The sequence below is a fragment of the Trachemys scripta genome, chromosome 12 (genome assembly GCF_013100865.1).
Source record: "Trachemys scripta elegans isolate TJP31775 chromosome 12, CAS_Tse_1.0, whole genome shotgun sequence".
NCBI lineage: Eukaryota > Metazoa > Chordata > Testudines > Emydidae > Trachemys > Trachemys scripta.
In genome coordinates this window covers 2,769,522-2,782,359 of record NC_048309.1, presented here as the reverse complement: position 1 = coordinate 2,782,359, position 12,838 = coordinate 2,769,522, and the positions used below count along the sequence as shown (strand labels likewise).

The 12,838-nt window shown below is 55.7% G+C and overlaps 1 protein-coding gene across 1 annotated transcript; it reads left to right on the top strand.

The window, feature by feature from the left end:
- The first annotated feature begins 4,171 nt into the window (after positions 1-4,171).
- Positions 4,172-11,391, top strand: TCF15 (transcription factor 15). Its single transcript, XM_034788034.1, has 2 exons — positions 4,172-4,915; positions 10,825-11,391. The coding sequence occupies exons 1-2, from the start codon at positions 4,439-4,441 to the stop codon at positions 10,897-10,899; spliced, it is 552 nt and encodes a 183-aa protein (XP_034643925.1). The 5' UTR covers positions 4,172-4,438; the 3' UTR covers positions 10,900-11,391.
- The last annotated feature ends 1,447 nt before the right edge of the window (positions 11,392-12,838 follow it).

The following is a 12,838-nucleotide window of genomic DNA, read 5'->3' as shown; positions in this document are numbered from 1 at the left end:
AGTTCCTTAAGTGCCCCAGGATGAATTTCATGCAGCTCCGCCAACTTGAATAATCTAACTTATCTAAATGTTCTTTAGCCTGTTCTTTCCCTATTTTGGCTCGCGTTCCTTCCCCCTTCTTGTTGATACTAATTGAGCTGAGTCTCTGGTCACCATTAAACCTTTTTAGTGAAGACTGAAGTAAAATAGGCATTAAATACCTCAGCCTTCTTGATGTCACCCATTATTAGCTCTCCTTCCCCGCTAAGTAGACAACCTACAGTTTCCTTTGTCTTTCTGTGGCTCCTAATGTGTATAAAGAACCTCTTCTTATTTTCTTCTATGTCCCTTGCTAGGTGTAACCCATCTTGTGCCTTAGCCTTTCTGACTTTGTCCCTAATTACTCCTCCTTAGCAATGTGTCCATGTTTTCACTTTCTGTAGGATTCCTTTTTGGTTTTCAGATCATTAAAGAGCTCCTGGTGGAGCCATATTGTCCTCATTATTCTTCCTATCTTTCCTTCGCATCGGAATACTTTCCAGTTGTACCTTTAATATTGCTGTCTTGAGAAACCACCAGGTCTCCTGAACTCCTTTTTCCCTTAGGTTTTCATCCCATGGGACCTTATCTACCCGTTCTCCGAGTCTGTTGAAGTCCATTGTCCTTATTCTGCTGCCCTCACTCCTTCCTTTCCTTAAAATCTTGAAATCTATCATTTAATGACGACTTTCATCTAGGTTGTCTTCCTTCTTCAGGTTCTCAACCAGTTCCTCCCCATTGGTCAGAATCAAATCTCAAATGGCTGTCCCCCTCGTTACTACCTCCCCCAATGCATTCCAAGAGCTATGGGACATTGTGTGTCTTGCCATATTACTCTTCCAGCAGATGTCGGGATAGTTAAAGCCCCCCCATTACTACTCGGGCTTGTGTTTTGGATATTTCTGTTACTTGTTCTAGAAAAGCCTCATCCACCTTCACTTCCTGATTTGATGGTTTGCAGTAGACCTTTACCATGACGTCACCCCTGTGTTTCCCCTTTTAGCTTTACCCAAAGACTTTCAACTGGTCTGTCTCTCACTTCCTTGTGGAGCTCAGAACAAATGTATGTATTCTTGATGTATAATGCAGCGTCTGCTCACTTTTTACCCTGCCTGTCCTTCCTGAACAAGTTCTATCCCACTGAGTCATCATTTAGCTTTGGGACTCGTACTTCCAGTTCTGTCTGTTTACTCCCCATTTGTGTGGAGACACAGAAGATGTTGAGCAGATTCCCCTACTGAGTTCCATCTTCTTTTTCCTACGACCAGATTGTACTCCCAACATCTAGCTTTCTGTTCAGGTTGCCTTTTCTATGCTTACCTGGGCCCCCCTTTGAACCTAGTTTAAAGCCCTCCTCACTGGGTTGGTGAGTTGGTGCATGAAGATGTTCTTCCTCTTCTTGATGGGGTGGACCCTGTCTCTTCCCAGAGTCCTCCTTATCAGGACAGTATCCCATGGTCAAGGAAGCCAACGTCCTCCCCGATACCACCTGTGCAGCTATGTATTCATCTCCAGGATGCCCATCCCTGCCTGGGCCCTTACCCTCCACTGGAAGGATGGATGAGAACAGAACCTGAGTCTCTGGTCCCTTTACCCTCATTCCCAGAGCCCTGGAGTCACTGCTGATCTGCTCAGGGTCAGACCTGACAGTATCATTACTGCCTATGCGAATGAGCAGTATGGCGTAGTGGTCAGAGGCGCTCAGCAACCGCTATGTGACGTCTCAGATACAGGCCGCACACCTCCCAGGACAGCATCTCAGGAGACCCTTTCGCTCTAAAATCACAGCATGAAGTTTCCAGCTGAGAAAACCAACCAACCAAAAAACAAAACTTGAGGTGGTTTCTGCATTATTTCATTTGTATCTCTAACCTGCTCTAGCCATGCTAAAGGACCGGCTGAAGATCTGTCTGTTTCACAGGGACTCTCTGCTCCATTTAAGGGGGTTCGTACATCGCACTTGCTTGCTAAGGAGCCTTTGGTGAGGGAATTCATGAGTAATTGGAGGGTTCTCCTTTAATAAATGCAACAGGCCACTTGCTGGTTTCAAGACCCGTCTGTGTAAATAAACGATTCTCTCTGTTTGGGGAGCAGGTTCCCCCTCTGTTTGTTTAAGCTGCCTTCCCGCTTTGACCTGCCGAGCTCATGGCATCCCAGCTCTGGCGATCTCCGCTCAGCCTCAGGCCTCTGAGGAAGGGAAGCACAGGAAGCCTGCTTTATTTGGCTGGCTTCCCCTCCTGCCTTCGCTTTCTGAGCGCTGTGCTTGCCGATGGAGGACGAGAGGAGGGACACCGGGGTGGTGGTGGGAAAAGAGAAAGGGAGAGTGAGACAGGAGTGAATAGCTCCGCCAAAGAGGAGCAGACAGGAAAGGAAATCTCCCAGCAATAACTCATTGGCTCAGGAAGCCAGCGATGGGCAAACACTCCCTGTGTGTCTAAGGGGCTCTTCTGATCTCTCAGGGCTGCGGCAGGCTTTGGCTAACCCCAGCTGGAGGGTTTCTTCTCTGCTGGGCCGCTGGTTTGAGAGGGTCTGGGAGGAGCGGAATTGCTGAACCCCGAGTGAATTCAGAATTTTGCTGCTCAGATCTCTCTCCACTTTAGGAAAAAAAAATTCATTTTTCCACTGCCGGCACACACCTTCCTCCTGGGGTGAGAGGAAATGCTCCAGCTTAGCCATGCTCCAACCTAGCATTCAGAGAGCTTTATCTTAGCAAAAGCTGTTTTTTCGCTAGGATGATTTATGTGATTAATGGAAAACCCAGAGCTAGGGGAGCAACTCACGGCTCCTCCAATCCCTGCCTCAGCCAGCGGGGATCACTGGAGGGGCTGGTGGTGTGAGCAGCTCCCAGCTACTCCACTCTCAAGCCTGTCCCAGGGAGAGCACGGCAGGGAAGGAGCCCCTATGAGCCCCTATGGGGGACTGAACGCGACTCCAGTCACAGCCTCTCCCAGCAGCTGGCCTTACGGGAATGGGAGACAAGCACTGTCCATAGAGGAGCCTATATCTTCTGCATTCACCGGGTGCAAGATTCCCCCAAGCATTTTTATCAGGAAAGGGCGATAAACGTCAGTTTAGGCTCACACACACCAACAAACAATACGTGCATTGAAATTTACAGCGAGGCCCCGGAACCCGGAAGAAACCTGCTGATCTGAGGCTCTTGACTCGGGATGTTTTGACGTGTGATGTTGACAATTTGTGTGTTAATGGTTCTGAAGCTCGCACTTTGGGAATCTCAACATCTGCTGTCATGAAATAACTTCTGTCTGACCCTCCCCCCGTCATTTCCTGCAACTGTGAACATGTAAAGCAATCGAACTAGGACACAACCCTTAAACATAAACGTGGATATTATATGTCAAAATCATAACCAACTAGAAACTGAAGGCCAAGCCCAACAATAGGCAGCACTACAGGGCTGCTGGCGGGGCGGAGGTCAAGGGTAAGGCAGGCCCAGCCCCTCCCAGAGGTGACCCGATGGGGCAGCGTTTGAAAGCTCAGCTCCTCTTCAGGAAAATGAAACCATCCCCACCACGTGCTGCTAAAGCGCCCTGCCCATCTTAATGTCTGTCTCTTCTGTGCCCTCCACAAGCTAGTCCTTCAACCCTGCATGCCCCACACTTGGGGAACGTGCGGCAGGGAGCAGTGCCTGGGTGCTGGCTTCTGGGGGCTGATAGACAGGTGCTGGCTGGGGGGGGCTTGCAGCCTGCGGAGGGGGCAGGGTGAGCTGTGAAATCGGCTGGAGCTGCCTGGTCTGTCTGTGTCAGGAGGAGTTGGTACAGAAGCAGCCTTTGCAGCAGCTCCCCAGCGGAGAGCAGATCTCGGATGTGCGGTAGCACTTCCCACCACAGCCTGTGCCCAGCTCCAGCCTGTTTGGATTCATTGCTGTCTGCCGCCCCGGCAGGGTTCTGTTTGCAAGGTGTCTGCGCACCAGAAAGGGCCTCCATCCTGATCCTTGTAAAGTACCCAATACAAGCAGTGTCTGCTGGCTTTAAATTCCGGGGGCTAGGAGAGCACCACAGTCCTGTTGGCTGGATGGAAAAGTCCAAGGCAGCCCCATTGGCTGGCCAGGAATCTGCTTCTAGTTCCTAGCCCCTCCCAGGACTTATATAGAGAGATTCTTGTGAATCCCACTAGAGCAAACTGTACCACCCTCTCCGACACGGAAGGGGAGAAGCTGGAGCAACAGCTGGGAAGACGTCAGGACCTGCAGCGGGGGTGGGGAGGGCTTCCTGCTTGTGTCCGCGCATTGCAAGCCCTTGAGTGCCACAAGGGTGAGCCTCTGGAGTGAGTCCCTGGTGCTCCAGCGAGGAGCCAGGCTGCCTCTCAGAGCCCTTCCAGCCTGGAGCGCACAGAGGTGTCTTGCTGCTGAAGGCTCCCAGAGAGCAGAGGGGCCCTGGGTCTGGGGGCAAACCCCACCATGGCGTTCACCATGCTGAGACCCGTGGCAGCTCACATGCTGTACCCAGACCTCAGCATGCTCTCCGAGGACGAAGAAAACCGGAGCGAGAGCGACGCCTCGGACCAGTCCTACGGCTGCTACGAGGACCTGGAGACCAGGAGGAAGGTGGCCAGGAAGCCAGGCCAGGTGGTGATGGTGAAGCAGAGGCAGGCAGCTAACGCCCGGGAGAGGGACCGGACGCAGAGCGTCAACACAGCCTTCACGGCCCTGCGGACCCTCATCCCCACCGAGCCCATGGATAGGAAGCTGTCCAAGATCGAGACCCTCCGCCTGGCCTCTAGCTACATCTCCCACCTGGCCAACGTGCTGCTGCTCGGAGAGGGCTGCGAGGACGGGCAGCCCTGCTTCAGTGCCATCTATGGCTCCAAGGGGGAGCTGGACAACAAACAGCCCCGCAGCATCTGCACCTTCTGCCTCAGCAACCAGAGGAAAGGGGTAAGTCCATCCTCCCGGCTGGCCGGTGCTGCCCCTGCTCAGCCAGCCACTGGCAAACAGGATCCCTTTGAGAAGGGAGGCTGGGAAGGGAGCTCTGCATTTCGTCTGGCAAAGACCCTACCTAGGTATAGAGGGATGTCGCTGGAGTGCGTGTGGGAGGGGAGGGTGCTGGGGTTTAGGTATCGGGATGAATGCAAGCAGAGGTGTCAGTGGGACTCCGTGGGGAGTGCATGGCCGAGTGGCAGGAGGATATGAAGGGCGAAGGGGAAGTGGTGACAGCTGGCACAGACTGTCTGGAATCAGGACAGGTGGTAGTTCAGCTGAGCAGGATATTGTGCGGGTTGGGGCGTGCAGGGGTTCACTGAGATGTAGCTGCTTTCGGCCAAATTCCTCCCTTCGCTACACGCACACAGCTCCCGCGCAAGTCCCCGGGCCAAACTCTGCGCTCCGGGTAAATCCAGAGGAGCTCAGCCCCGTGGCACTCCAGATTCACAAGGGTGCCTGGGAGAGCAACGCCTGGCCCAGTGAAATAACGCCCCGGCTACCTGGGCTTGTGTCATGCCTTTCAGCTGAAGGTCTCAACAGTGAGCAAATCTCATTAGTGCCCTTTTACAAATGGGGAAACTGAGGCCTGGAGGGGTGCAGTGATTCATCCTAGCTCACATACAGCGAGTCACTGAGGATTGGAACCTTCTCCTGAGCCCTGTCTTAGGCCTAACGGCTGCAGGGCCAGGCTGCCTCCGCAGGCAGCTCCAACTTACTAAATAGCTCCTGAACGCTGAGCGTTTCACGTAACATAGAATCATAGAATATCAGAGTTGGAAGGGACCTAGCTGTCCCATTAACGCCAGTATAAATGCATAGTCAAGAGAACGTAGGGCTCTTAATTGGACGTGTTCTCACTGTCTTCCACCTGCCTTTTCTACAAGCCCCTGCCTTGCACAGCACACCTGCTCCGGTGGTTGTATTGGGGGGGGTCTCAGCTTTCCCTGGACTCCTTGGCTGTCTCACTCTTCATGGAAACGCTGAACTCCTGCCCCTGGGCAGAGAGGCCGAGCAGAAAGACTCTAAAGAAGCACTGGCCCCTCCTGGGCGAGGCCTCCTGCAGACGCCTTCTGTGCCAGTATCATGTAACTTGTTCTAGTTTCCACGTGCTTGGTTTAGATTTAAGATAGAGCCAGGCCTGAGACCAAACTGTGGATGCGTTACATTGAACCCCTTCAGAGCCTGAGAGTGTCTGGGCCCTGGGGTCGGACCAGCCCTCTGTAGGAATAAAATAGAGATGCCAATATTGAGTCTGGCTGCAGCTCGATTCCCAGCTGCCCCCTCGCCCCAGGCTGTGGGGGTGATTGCTTGCAGGGCCTAATTTCACCGCCACTCACATTCTAGGTACTTTTTCACCTGGAGTTACCCCATTGCCATTTAGCTCCAGGGAGCTAACACCTTTGGAAAGGTAGATCTGGATACTTCCCAAATGTTTGTTCCTGGCTACGCATGTTCGGGCTTCACCTTCCTCCACTAATATCATAACTAGGACCCTACCAAATTCACGGCCCATTTTGGTCAATTTCGTGGTCATGGGATTTTAAAAATCATAACTTTCATGATTTCTGCTATTTCAATCTGAAATGTCATGGTGTTGTAATTGTAGGGGTCCTGACCCAACAAGGAGTTGTGGGGGGGTCACAAGGTTATTGTAGGGGAGGTTGCAGTTCTGCTACCCTTACTTCTGCACTGCTGCTGATGGTGGTGCTGCCTTCAGAGCTGGGCAGCCGGAGACCGGCGGCTGCTGCTGGCCGGGATCCCAGCTCTGAAGGCAGCGCCACCACCAGCAGCAGCGCAGGAGTAAGGCTGGCCTGGTATGGTATTGCCACCCTTACCTCTGCGCTGCTGCCTGCAGAGCTGGGCCCTCAGTCAGCAGCTGCCACTGTCTGGCCACCCAGCTCTGAAGGGAACAGCGCAGAAGTAGGGGTAGCATGGTATGGTATTGCCACCCTTACCTCTGCGCTGCTGCTGGCGGGGTGCTGCCTTCAGAGAAGAGAAACACAGAGCTAGGAGAGTAGCCGCTTCATTGTCTCCACCCTCTGTAGACTGTCTCCTGGGAAGGCTGTCGTGTGGTTTGAGCTGGTGCTGGGTCAGGACTGGGAGTCCGGAGTCCCTAAATGCAAAGCTCATCTGGGCAAGCTCTCTGGATGCACTCGATTCAGCGGCGGTTCCAGGCACCAGCGCTCCAAGCACGTGCTTGGGGCAGCAAGCCGCGGGGGGCGCCCTGCCGGTCCCTGCGAGGGCGGCAGTCAGGCAGCCTTCGGCGGCTTGCCTGCGGCGGGAGGTCCGACGGTCCCACGGATTTGGCGGCAATTCGGCGGCGGATACACCGAATCCGCGGGACCGGGGACCTCCCGCAGGCAAGCCGCCGAATCCGCGGGACCTGGGACCTCCAGCAGGCATGCCGCCGAAGGCAGCCTGCCGGCCATGCTTGGGGCAGCTAGAGCTGCCCCTGACTCATTTACCCTCCGCACACTGCCCGGGTGCACACGCTGGCCCCAGCGCTCACACACTGCCCCGTCCCTGCGCGTCATCTCCAGGTCAGACAGCCCTTGTGCACATCAAACCGTTCTGCAGGCCAGGAGGGTACAGGGCTGGAGCCTCCTCCTCCTTATCCCAGCTTTACCCCAGTGTGACTCCACTGGCTGCAACAGGCTCCACCCGAGCTACACACTGGCCGGGCACTCTCACACCCACAATCCTCACTGAGATTTGTCCCCAGTTCCAGTTTCTCTCCCACCTCCCCCCCGTCTCTTCCCCCATCTCCTTGTCCATCTCTCCTCTCTCTGGCTAGTGAAGTATTTGAGCTGATGGGTTTCAAAAACGCAACAGATGCTCAAGAGAGGCCACTTCCCACCTGCCCGTGCACGGTGCACCCCCAGCATTTGGGCCTGTACCTGAATGGCAGACCCAGGCCGGCACCCTTGTCAGTGCTCTGGTCTGCAGCTGTTCTCAGTGGCCCAAGGACTCGGGCATGGGAAAGAGGGAGACCAGATCTCAGCGGCCCGAGACGATAACCAAAAAGCCCTCTCACCCCCTTGCGTGGCTGGCAGGACGGGGGCGGGTCGGAGAGAAGTATTCAGCTATCGATGGAAGCCACCTTTAGGACCATCTGTCCCTCCCAAGGCAGGATTGTTCCCCACAGAACATTTACTAGTGCCGGGGCAAGCCTAGCTTTAAACGTCCCAAGCAATGGAGCTTCCACCACTTCTATAGCCAGATAGACCTTCCTCGTCAGGAAGCTTCCTCCCTATCTGCATTTCCTCCCGCTGCTCTGAGCCCTAAGGAAGGAGATTGTAGTGCTCTGAGAGCTGATCTGTGAGCTCTGGCACGGACAGTTGCAGCAGGGCCTGCACACCAGTCTGTGGGAACAAGGGCACTGTCTCTAAATGGGAAATAAGCATCTGCAGCAGTTGGGGTTTCTTTCCCACAGCAAAGATGCGGCGAGAGGAAGGGACTTGTTCAGCAGGTCACTGGGAAAACTGGGACTAGAGCCCAGGCCGTCGGATTCCCCAGTGCCCTAGCCACAGGACTTCACTGCTGCCTCTCACTAGCCGTGTCGGTCAGGATCAGGTCTCTGCATCGCAAAGTGCCCCCGACACGCGAGGGCGGCTGAGGAGCACAGGGAGGCTGCATCAGCAGAGCTTTGAGGGGCCCTGCCCCAAAAGGAGGGCTACTACAGATCAGGATCGGGGCAGGGCTGGACGAGCTGGGAGAGCTGCAGGGCCCGGCAGAGGTGCACAGGTTGGGCCTGGGGCTGGGGCTGCAGAGCAGTTGGGGTGGGAGAAGCTGGTACAGTACAACACTGTCAGCACTGTCTTGAGCCTCGCAGAGGGGATCGGCCTCAATGTAACGGGCACCAAATGCCCTGCACAGGAGAGGGCAGGGCCTGGTGTCACATCTCCTAGCCGATTCCCACAGCACACAGGGACCCCAGGGTAGATCATGTGTTACCATGGTAATCAGGATTCCTTGAGGGCAAGGCCCCTGCCTAGAGCCAACCCATGTCCCTCTCTGCATGGTGTGGTGGGTGGACGTTCAGTCCAGAGGGTTAGTTTCCTGGACATTGGCATCTGCTCATGGTACCTGCTGGGACCTCTCCCTGTTGCAGGCCCTGCCCCACAGTCTCAGACTCCTGAGACAGGCTAAGGAACACAGAGCACCTGCGAGCCCCAAGCTAGGGGTGGCAGAGCAGGACACCTCATTTTGGTTAGTGCAAAGAGCTCCTCTGGGAGGGCAGGAGCCGCTGTGGGGTCATTGTCCCCAGAGATTCCAGGCCTCTCTAAATGGGCAGTGGGGATGCCATGGGGGGGTTGCAGTGGCTCCCTGGGGACCTGGGGCAGAGGCACAGTCAGATGGAAAGATCCCATGGTGCTTTCCAGCAGAGCAGAAGTTTGTTCCTTAGCCAAAGTGTCCCCTCCTGCCGCCCTAGGCTGCGGGGTGGCTTGTGACGTGCTCCGGGCTCCCTTGTGAGGGGAGGCTCTCAAGCAGCTCTTTTCCTGGCCAGTGTCTCTCTCTCCTGCAGCCTGCTCTGACGCATACCAGCCAGGATAACCCTCCCCAATCCCAGTACTCGGGGGTCAGTCCCAGGTAGGTTCCCCCCCAGGGGCTTCACTTCAAGAGACGAGGGAATAAACGTAACTCCAAAAGGATTTAAGAGCTAAATTCCTAGCCGGTGGGTCCCCAGGAAAGAGACCGGGAATTTCCTCATTTTCCAAAGTAGGGACTCATCATGACTCAGGGGGCGCTGGGAGTGGGGAGAGAGAACTGTGCTTCATAAGCTTCCACCTCTAGAGCTTAGATGTCACGTTGACCTTGATAGCTAATCCCTGGGCACCCATCACACAGGTCCTCCTGGCCATACCAAGAACAGGCGAGATGTCAGCATGCCAGCTCCAGCCCAGCTCGGTCTCCTGGCCCTTGCCCGTCTCTCAGACCCACCCCTTCGTCTCAGTTACAGAACTTGCAAATCCATCCTCCCTGTGCTCCCTGCCCTGGCTATTTGGCCATTCTGCCACCTGCCCTTCTGTCGTCCAATCACGAGGCAGAGTACTACGAAAGTCACAGCACCACATTGCAGCCAGACCTCCCTCTGGAGCCTGGAAACGTGACAAGACGACATGGCCGGAGCCTTGAGTCCAGCCCGTCACTCTCTGGGCTTTAGTGCTTGGGGGATGGACTTTCCACCACGCCCTTCCTTTGCAACCACACACACACACCCCGTTCCAGGGAGGTGGGAACGCACCCCTCTGGCCTGGGCTCCCCGTGACTGCCCCAGCTGATCTATGGAGAGGCACAACCTGTTCCCAGTGGTGGAATAGCCCCAAAGGAGGCCCCTCCCTGGGTGATGGTAGCACGGGCCTTGTTAGCAGAGTCACATGGGATGGTCACACAGCCATCCCAGATGGAGTGTGGTGTAGCACCCCTCCTCCAAAACACGCTGTGGGGCCATGGCTGCACAGCTCGGTCTGTTGCAAGAGCCCAGAGGAGTGGAAGGAGCTCTGAGAAAGGGGTGGATCCCACCAGGACTCTGCTGTCCCCTGAGCGCATTACTAGGGTTTTCGTCAGGCGAAGTCCCCAGCAAAGGCAGGTAGAAATGAGTGAGGACTTCCTGCTCTGGTCCATCGTGCTCCTATGAAGAATTAGCAAGGCAGCGACACCAGCTACCACAGCCCACAGCAAACTCTGCGGGAGGATTTTCCTGTTCCCCTGAGCGTCTCTACCCCCACCCTGAGATGCAACCGTCTCTGGGCTTTTCTCTGCCTCCTGCTAGAACAGTGGCTCAGGGCACAGTCCAGCTGTCTGGGGTCACAGGAATGCGGTGTGGGCATCGTGTCTCCAGCTTTCCCCTTCCTTTCTTGCAGGGCAGCCGGAGGGAGCTTGCGGGCAACTGCCTGAAGGCGCGAGGGGTGAACCCAATGCGGGTGCCGCGGAGATGAGCCCAAGCTGCGGGAGCATCTGCCTGAGGAGCCAGGCCAGGCGGCCGAACCCCAGAACACATGAGCCTGATATTCCAGCCCGGGGTGGGGGAAGGAGCAAGGGACCCCTGGAGCTCAAGGAAAGGAAAGCCTGTGTGAGATGAGCTCACACTCAAAGGACTACACGGAGACACAGGGGGCTGGGGCTGCACCGACTTGGACTGAAAGGCAGGACGATGCTCTAGATGCAAATAAGAGAGAGAGAGAGAGAGAGAGAGAGCGACCGCTCCTCTGCCATCCACTGTGCCTGACCCTCACGGCCAGCGGGAGCTCGGGGGCAGCAAGGCTCACTGACCCCTGGAAGGGGATGTTGGCCCAGTGGCTGCAGGACAGAGGAGCGGGCAAGGGCAAGCGTGTAAAATATCGTTCAATGGTCAGTGTTGATACAGAGCTTTATGAGAGTTAAGATTATTGCAGGTCTCCATGGTCACTGGGTTTTTTTTTTTCCATATTCAGCAGGTTTGAAAATAAAAGTTATTTTTTTGATCATTTGGTGGTTCTTTTTTCATTGTTTCCCCCTCAGTTATGCTCAGAACACAGCTCCAGTCGGAGGTGGAGGACTGGGAGTCTCTCTGTTGAGGGGGCTGACAGCAGACTGGCTTGGCTTCCCCCAAGGGCATTTTGCTTCTGCTCTGGAGGTCTTGATCGGGTGCCTTAATGGCCCAACCTGGTCTGGTCTGCAGTGTGTCTGCGGCTGGCTGTGGTAACGCAGAGACCCTGGTACTACAGGAGTCATTCAATGTGCTGCCAGGAATCGGCATGTCACACGGGCTTCGGTTAGTGCTGATGGCCCCGGCTCAGGGAGGAAGGAGGATCCTGGGAAAGGTACGAAGATACGGGGGTAACTCACTGAGTCCAGGGAGCTCGTGACTCGTTTGCGGTCGGACACAGCTGTGGAGTAGGGCAGCCTGGGAGTCGCTTCCCAAGCCCACAGGATTCCCTTTTATAGAACGGACACTTCAAGGGTTCCCTCACCAGGGACAGCTCTGAGCTCTGGGATCCTCCAGCCCAGCTCAGTCCCCAGCCAGAGAGATGCAAGGTCTCTCCAGTCGGACAGATGCTGGTCAGCTGGCTCTGAGTCACTGGGGATGATCGACGAGAGCTGGAGCTAAGGGGATGCCAGGAGACAGCAGTTCCTCAGGGGTCCACAGGCAAAGCAGGGTGAGGAAGGCCCCAGGCACTGAGCCCCATTCACCTTAGAATGGCCAGACCCCTTTCTCTCACCATGAGGACGAGGAAGGCATTTCCTCCCTGTACACACCCAGGGGGCGGGGGGCTGGGGAGATCCCCCCCAGTTCATACACATAGTCCTGCCATGCCAATGTCTCACTCACTCTGGCTCATGCATTTTCCCTCCCCGATAACCTCTGCCACTGCAGCTGCACCTTTGCCCCCTCAAAGCCCACCTGAGGTGCAATGCCAGGGAGAGCAGGAGAAACGGCAGCATCCCCTTCCCTGCCTCCATCTCCTAGAGCCGGGGGGGGCTTGAGCTGGTCCAGAGGCAGCACCCTCCTGGCTGCCTGCTCCCCAGAGACGTCTCCCTCACAGCTCCCTTCCCCCAGGGTTTGATTTATGAAGTGACAGCCCAGCACAGCTGTGAGAGCAAGTCCCCGTCAGGGACAGGGTGGGTGGGGAGAGGCTTGTTCTCAGCGTATCTAATCTGTACCAGAACCCAATAAACAGCCGTGAGAGTCTCTAAACATTTCTGGGACATAGAATCCCCGGCCTTGGATTTATTGGGGGGCCGGGGGGGCGGGGGGGGGGCGGGCTTGTGTTCTCTAAACAGCCATAGCTAGACAGTTAAAGGAAGATATCGTTTTCCTCGGAAGGACCAAGGCCTGCAGCTCGTGGCCAAGCCCAGAGCCGGTATCGTGGCTTCTTAGAGGAGTCACAGTAGCCT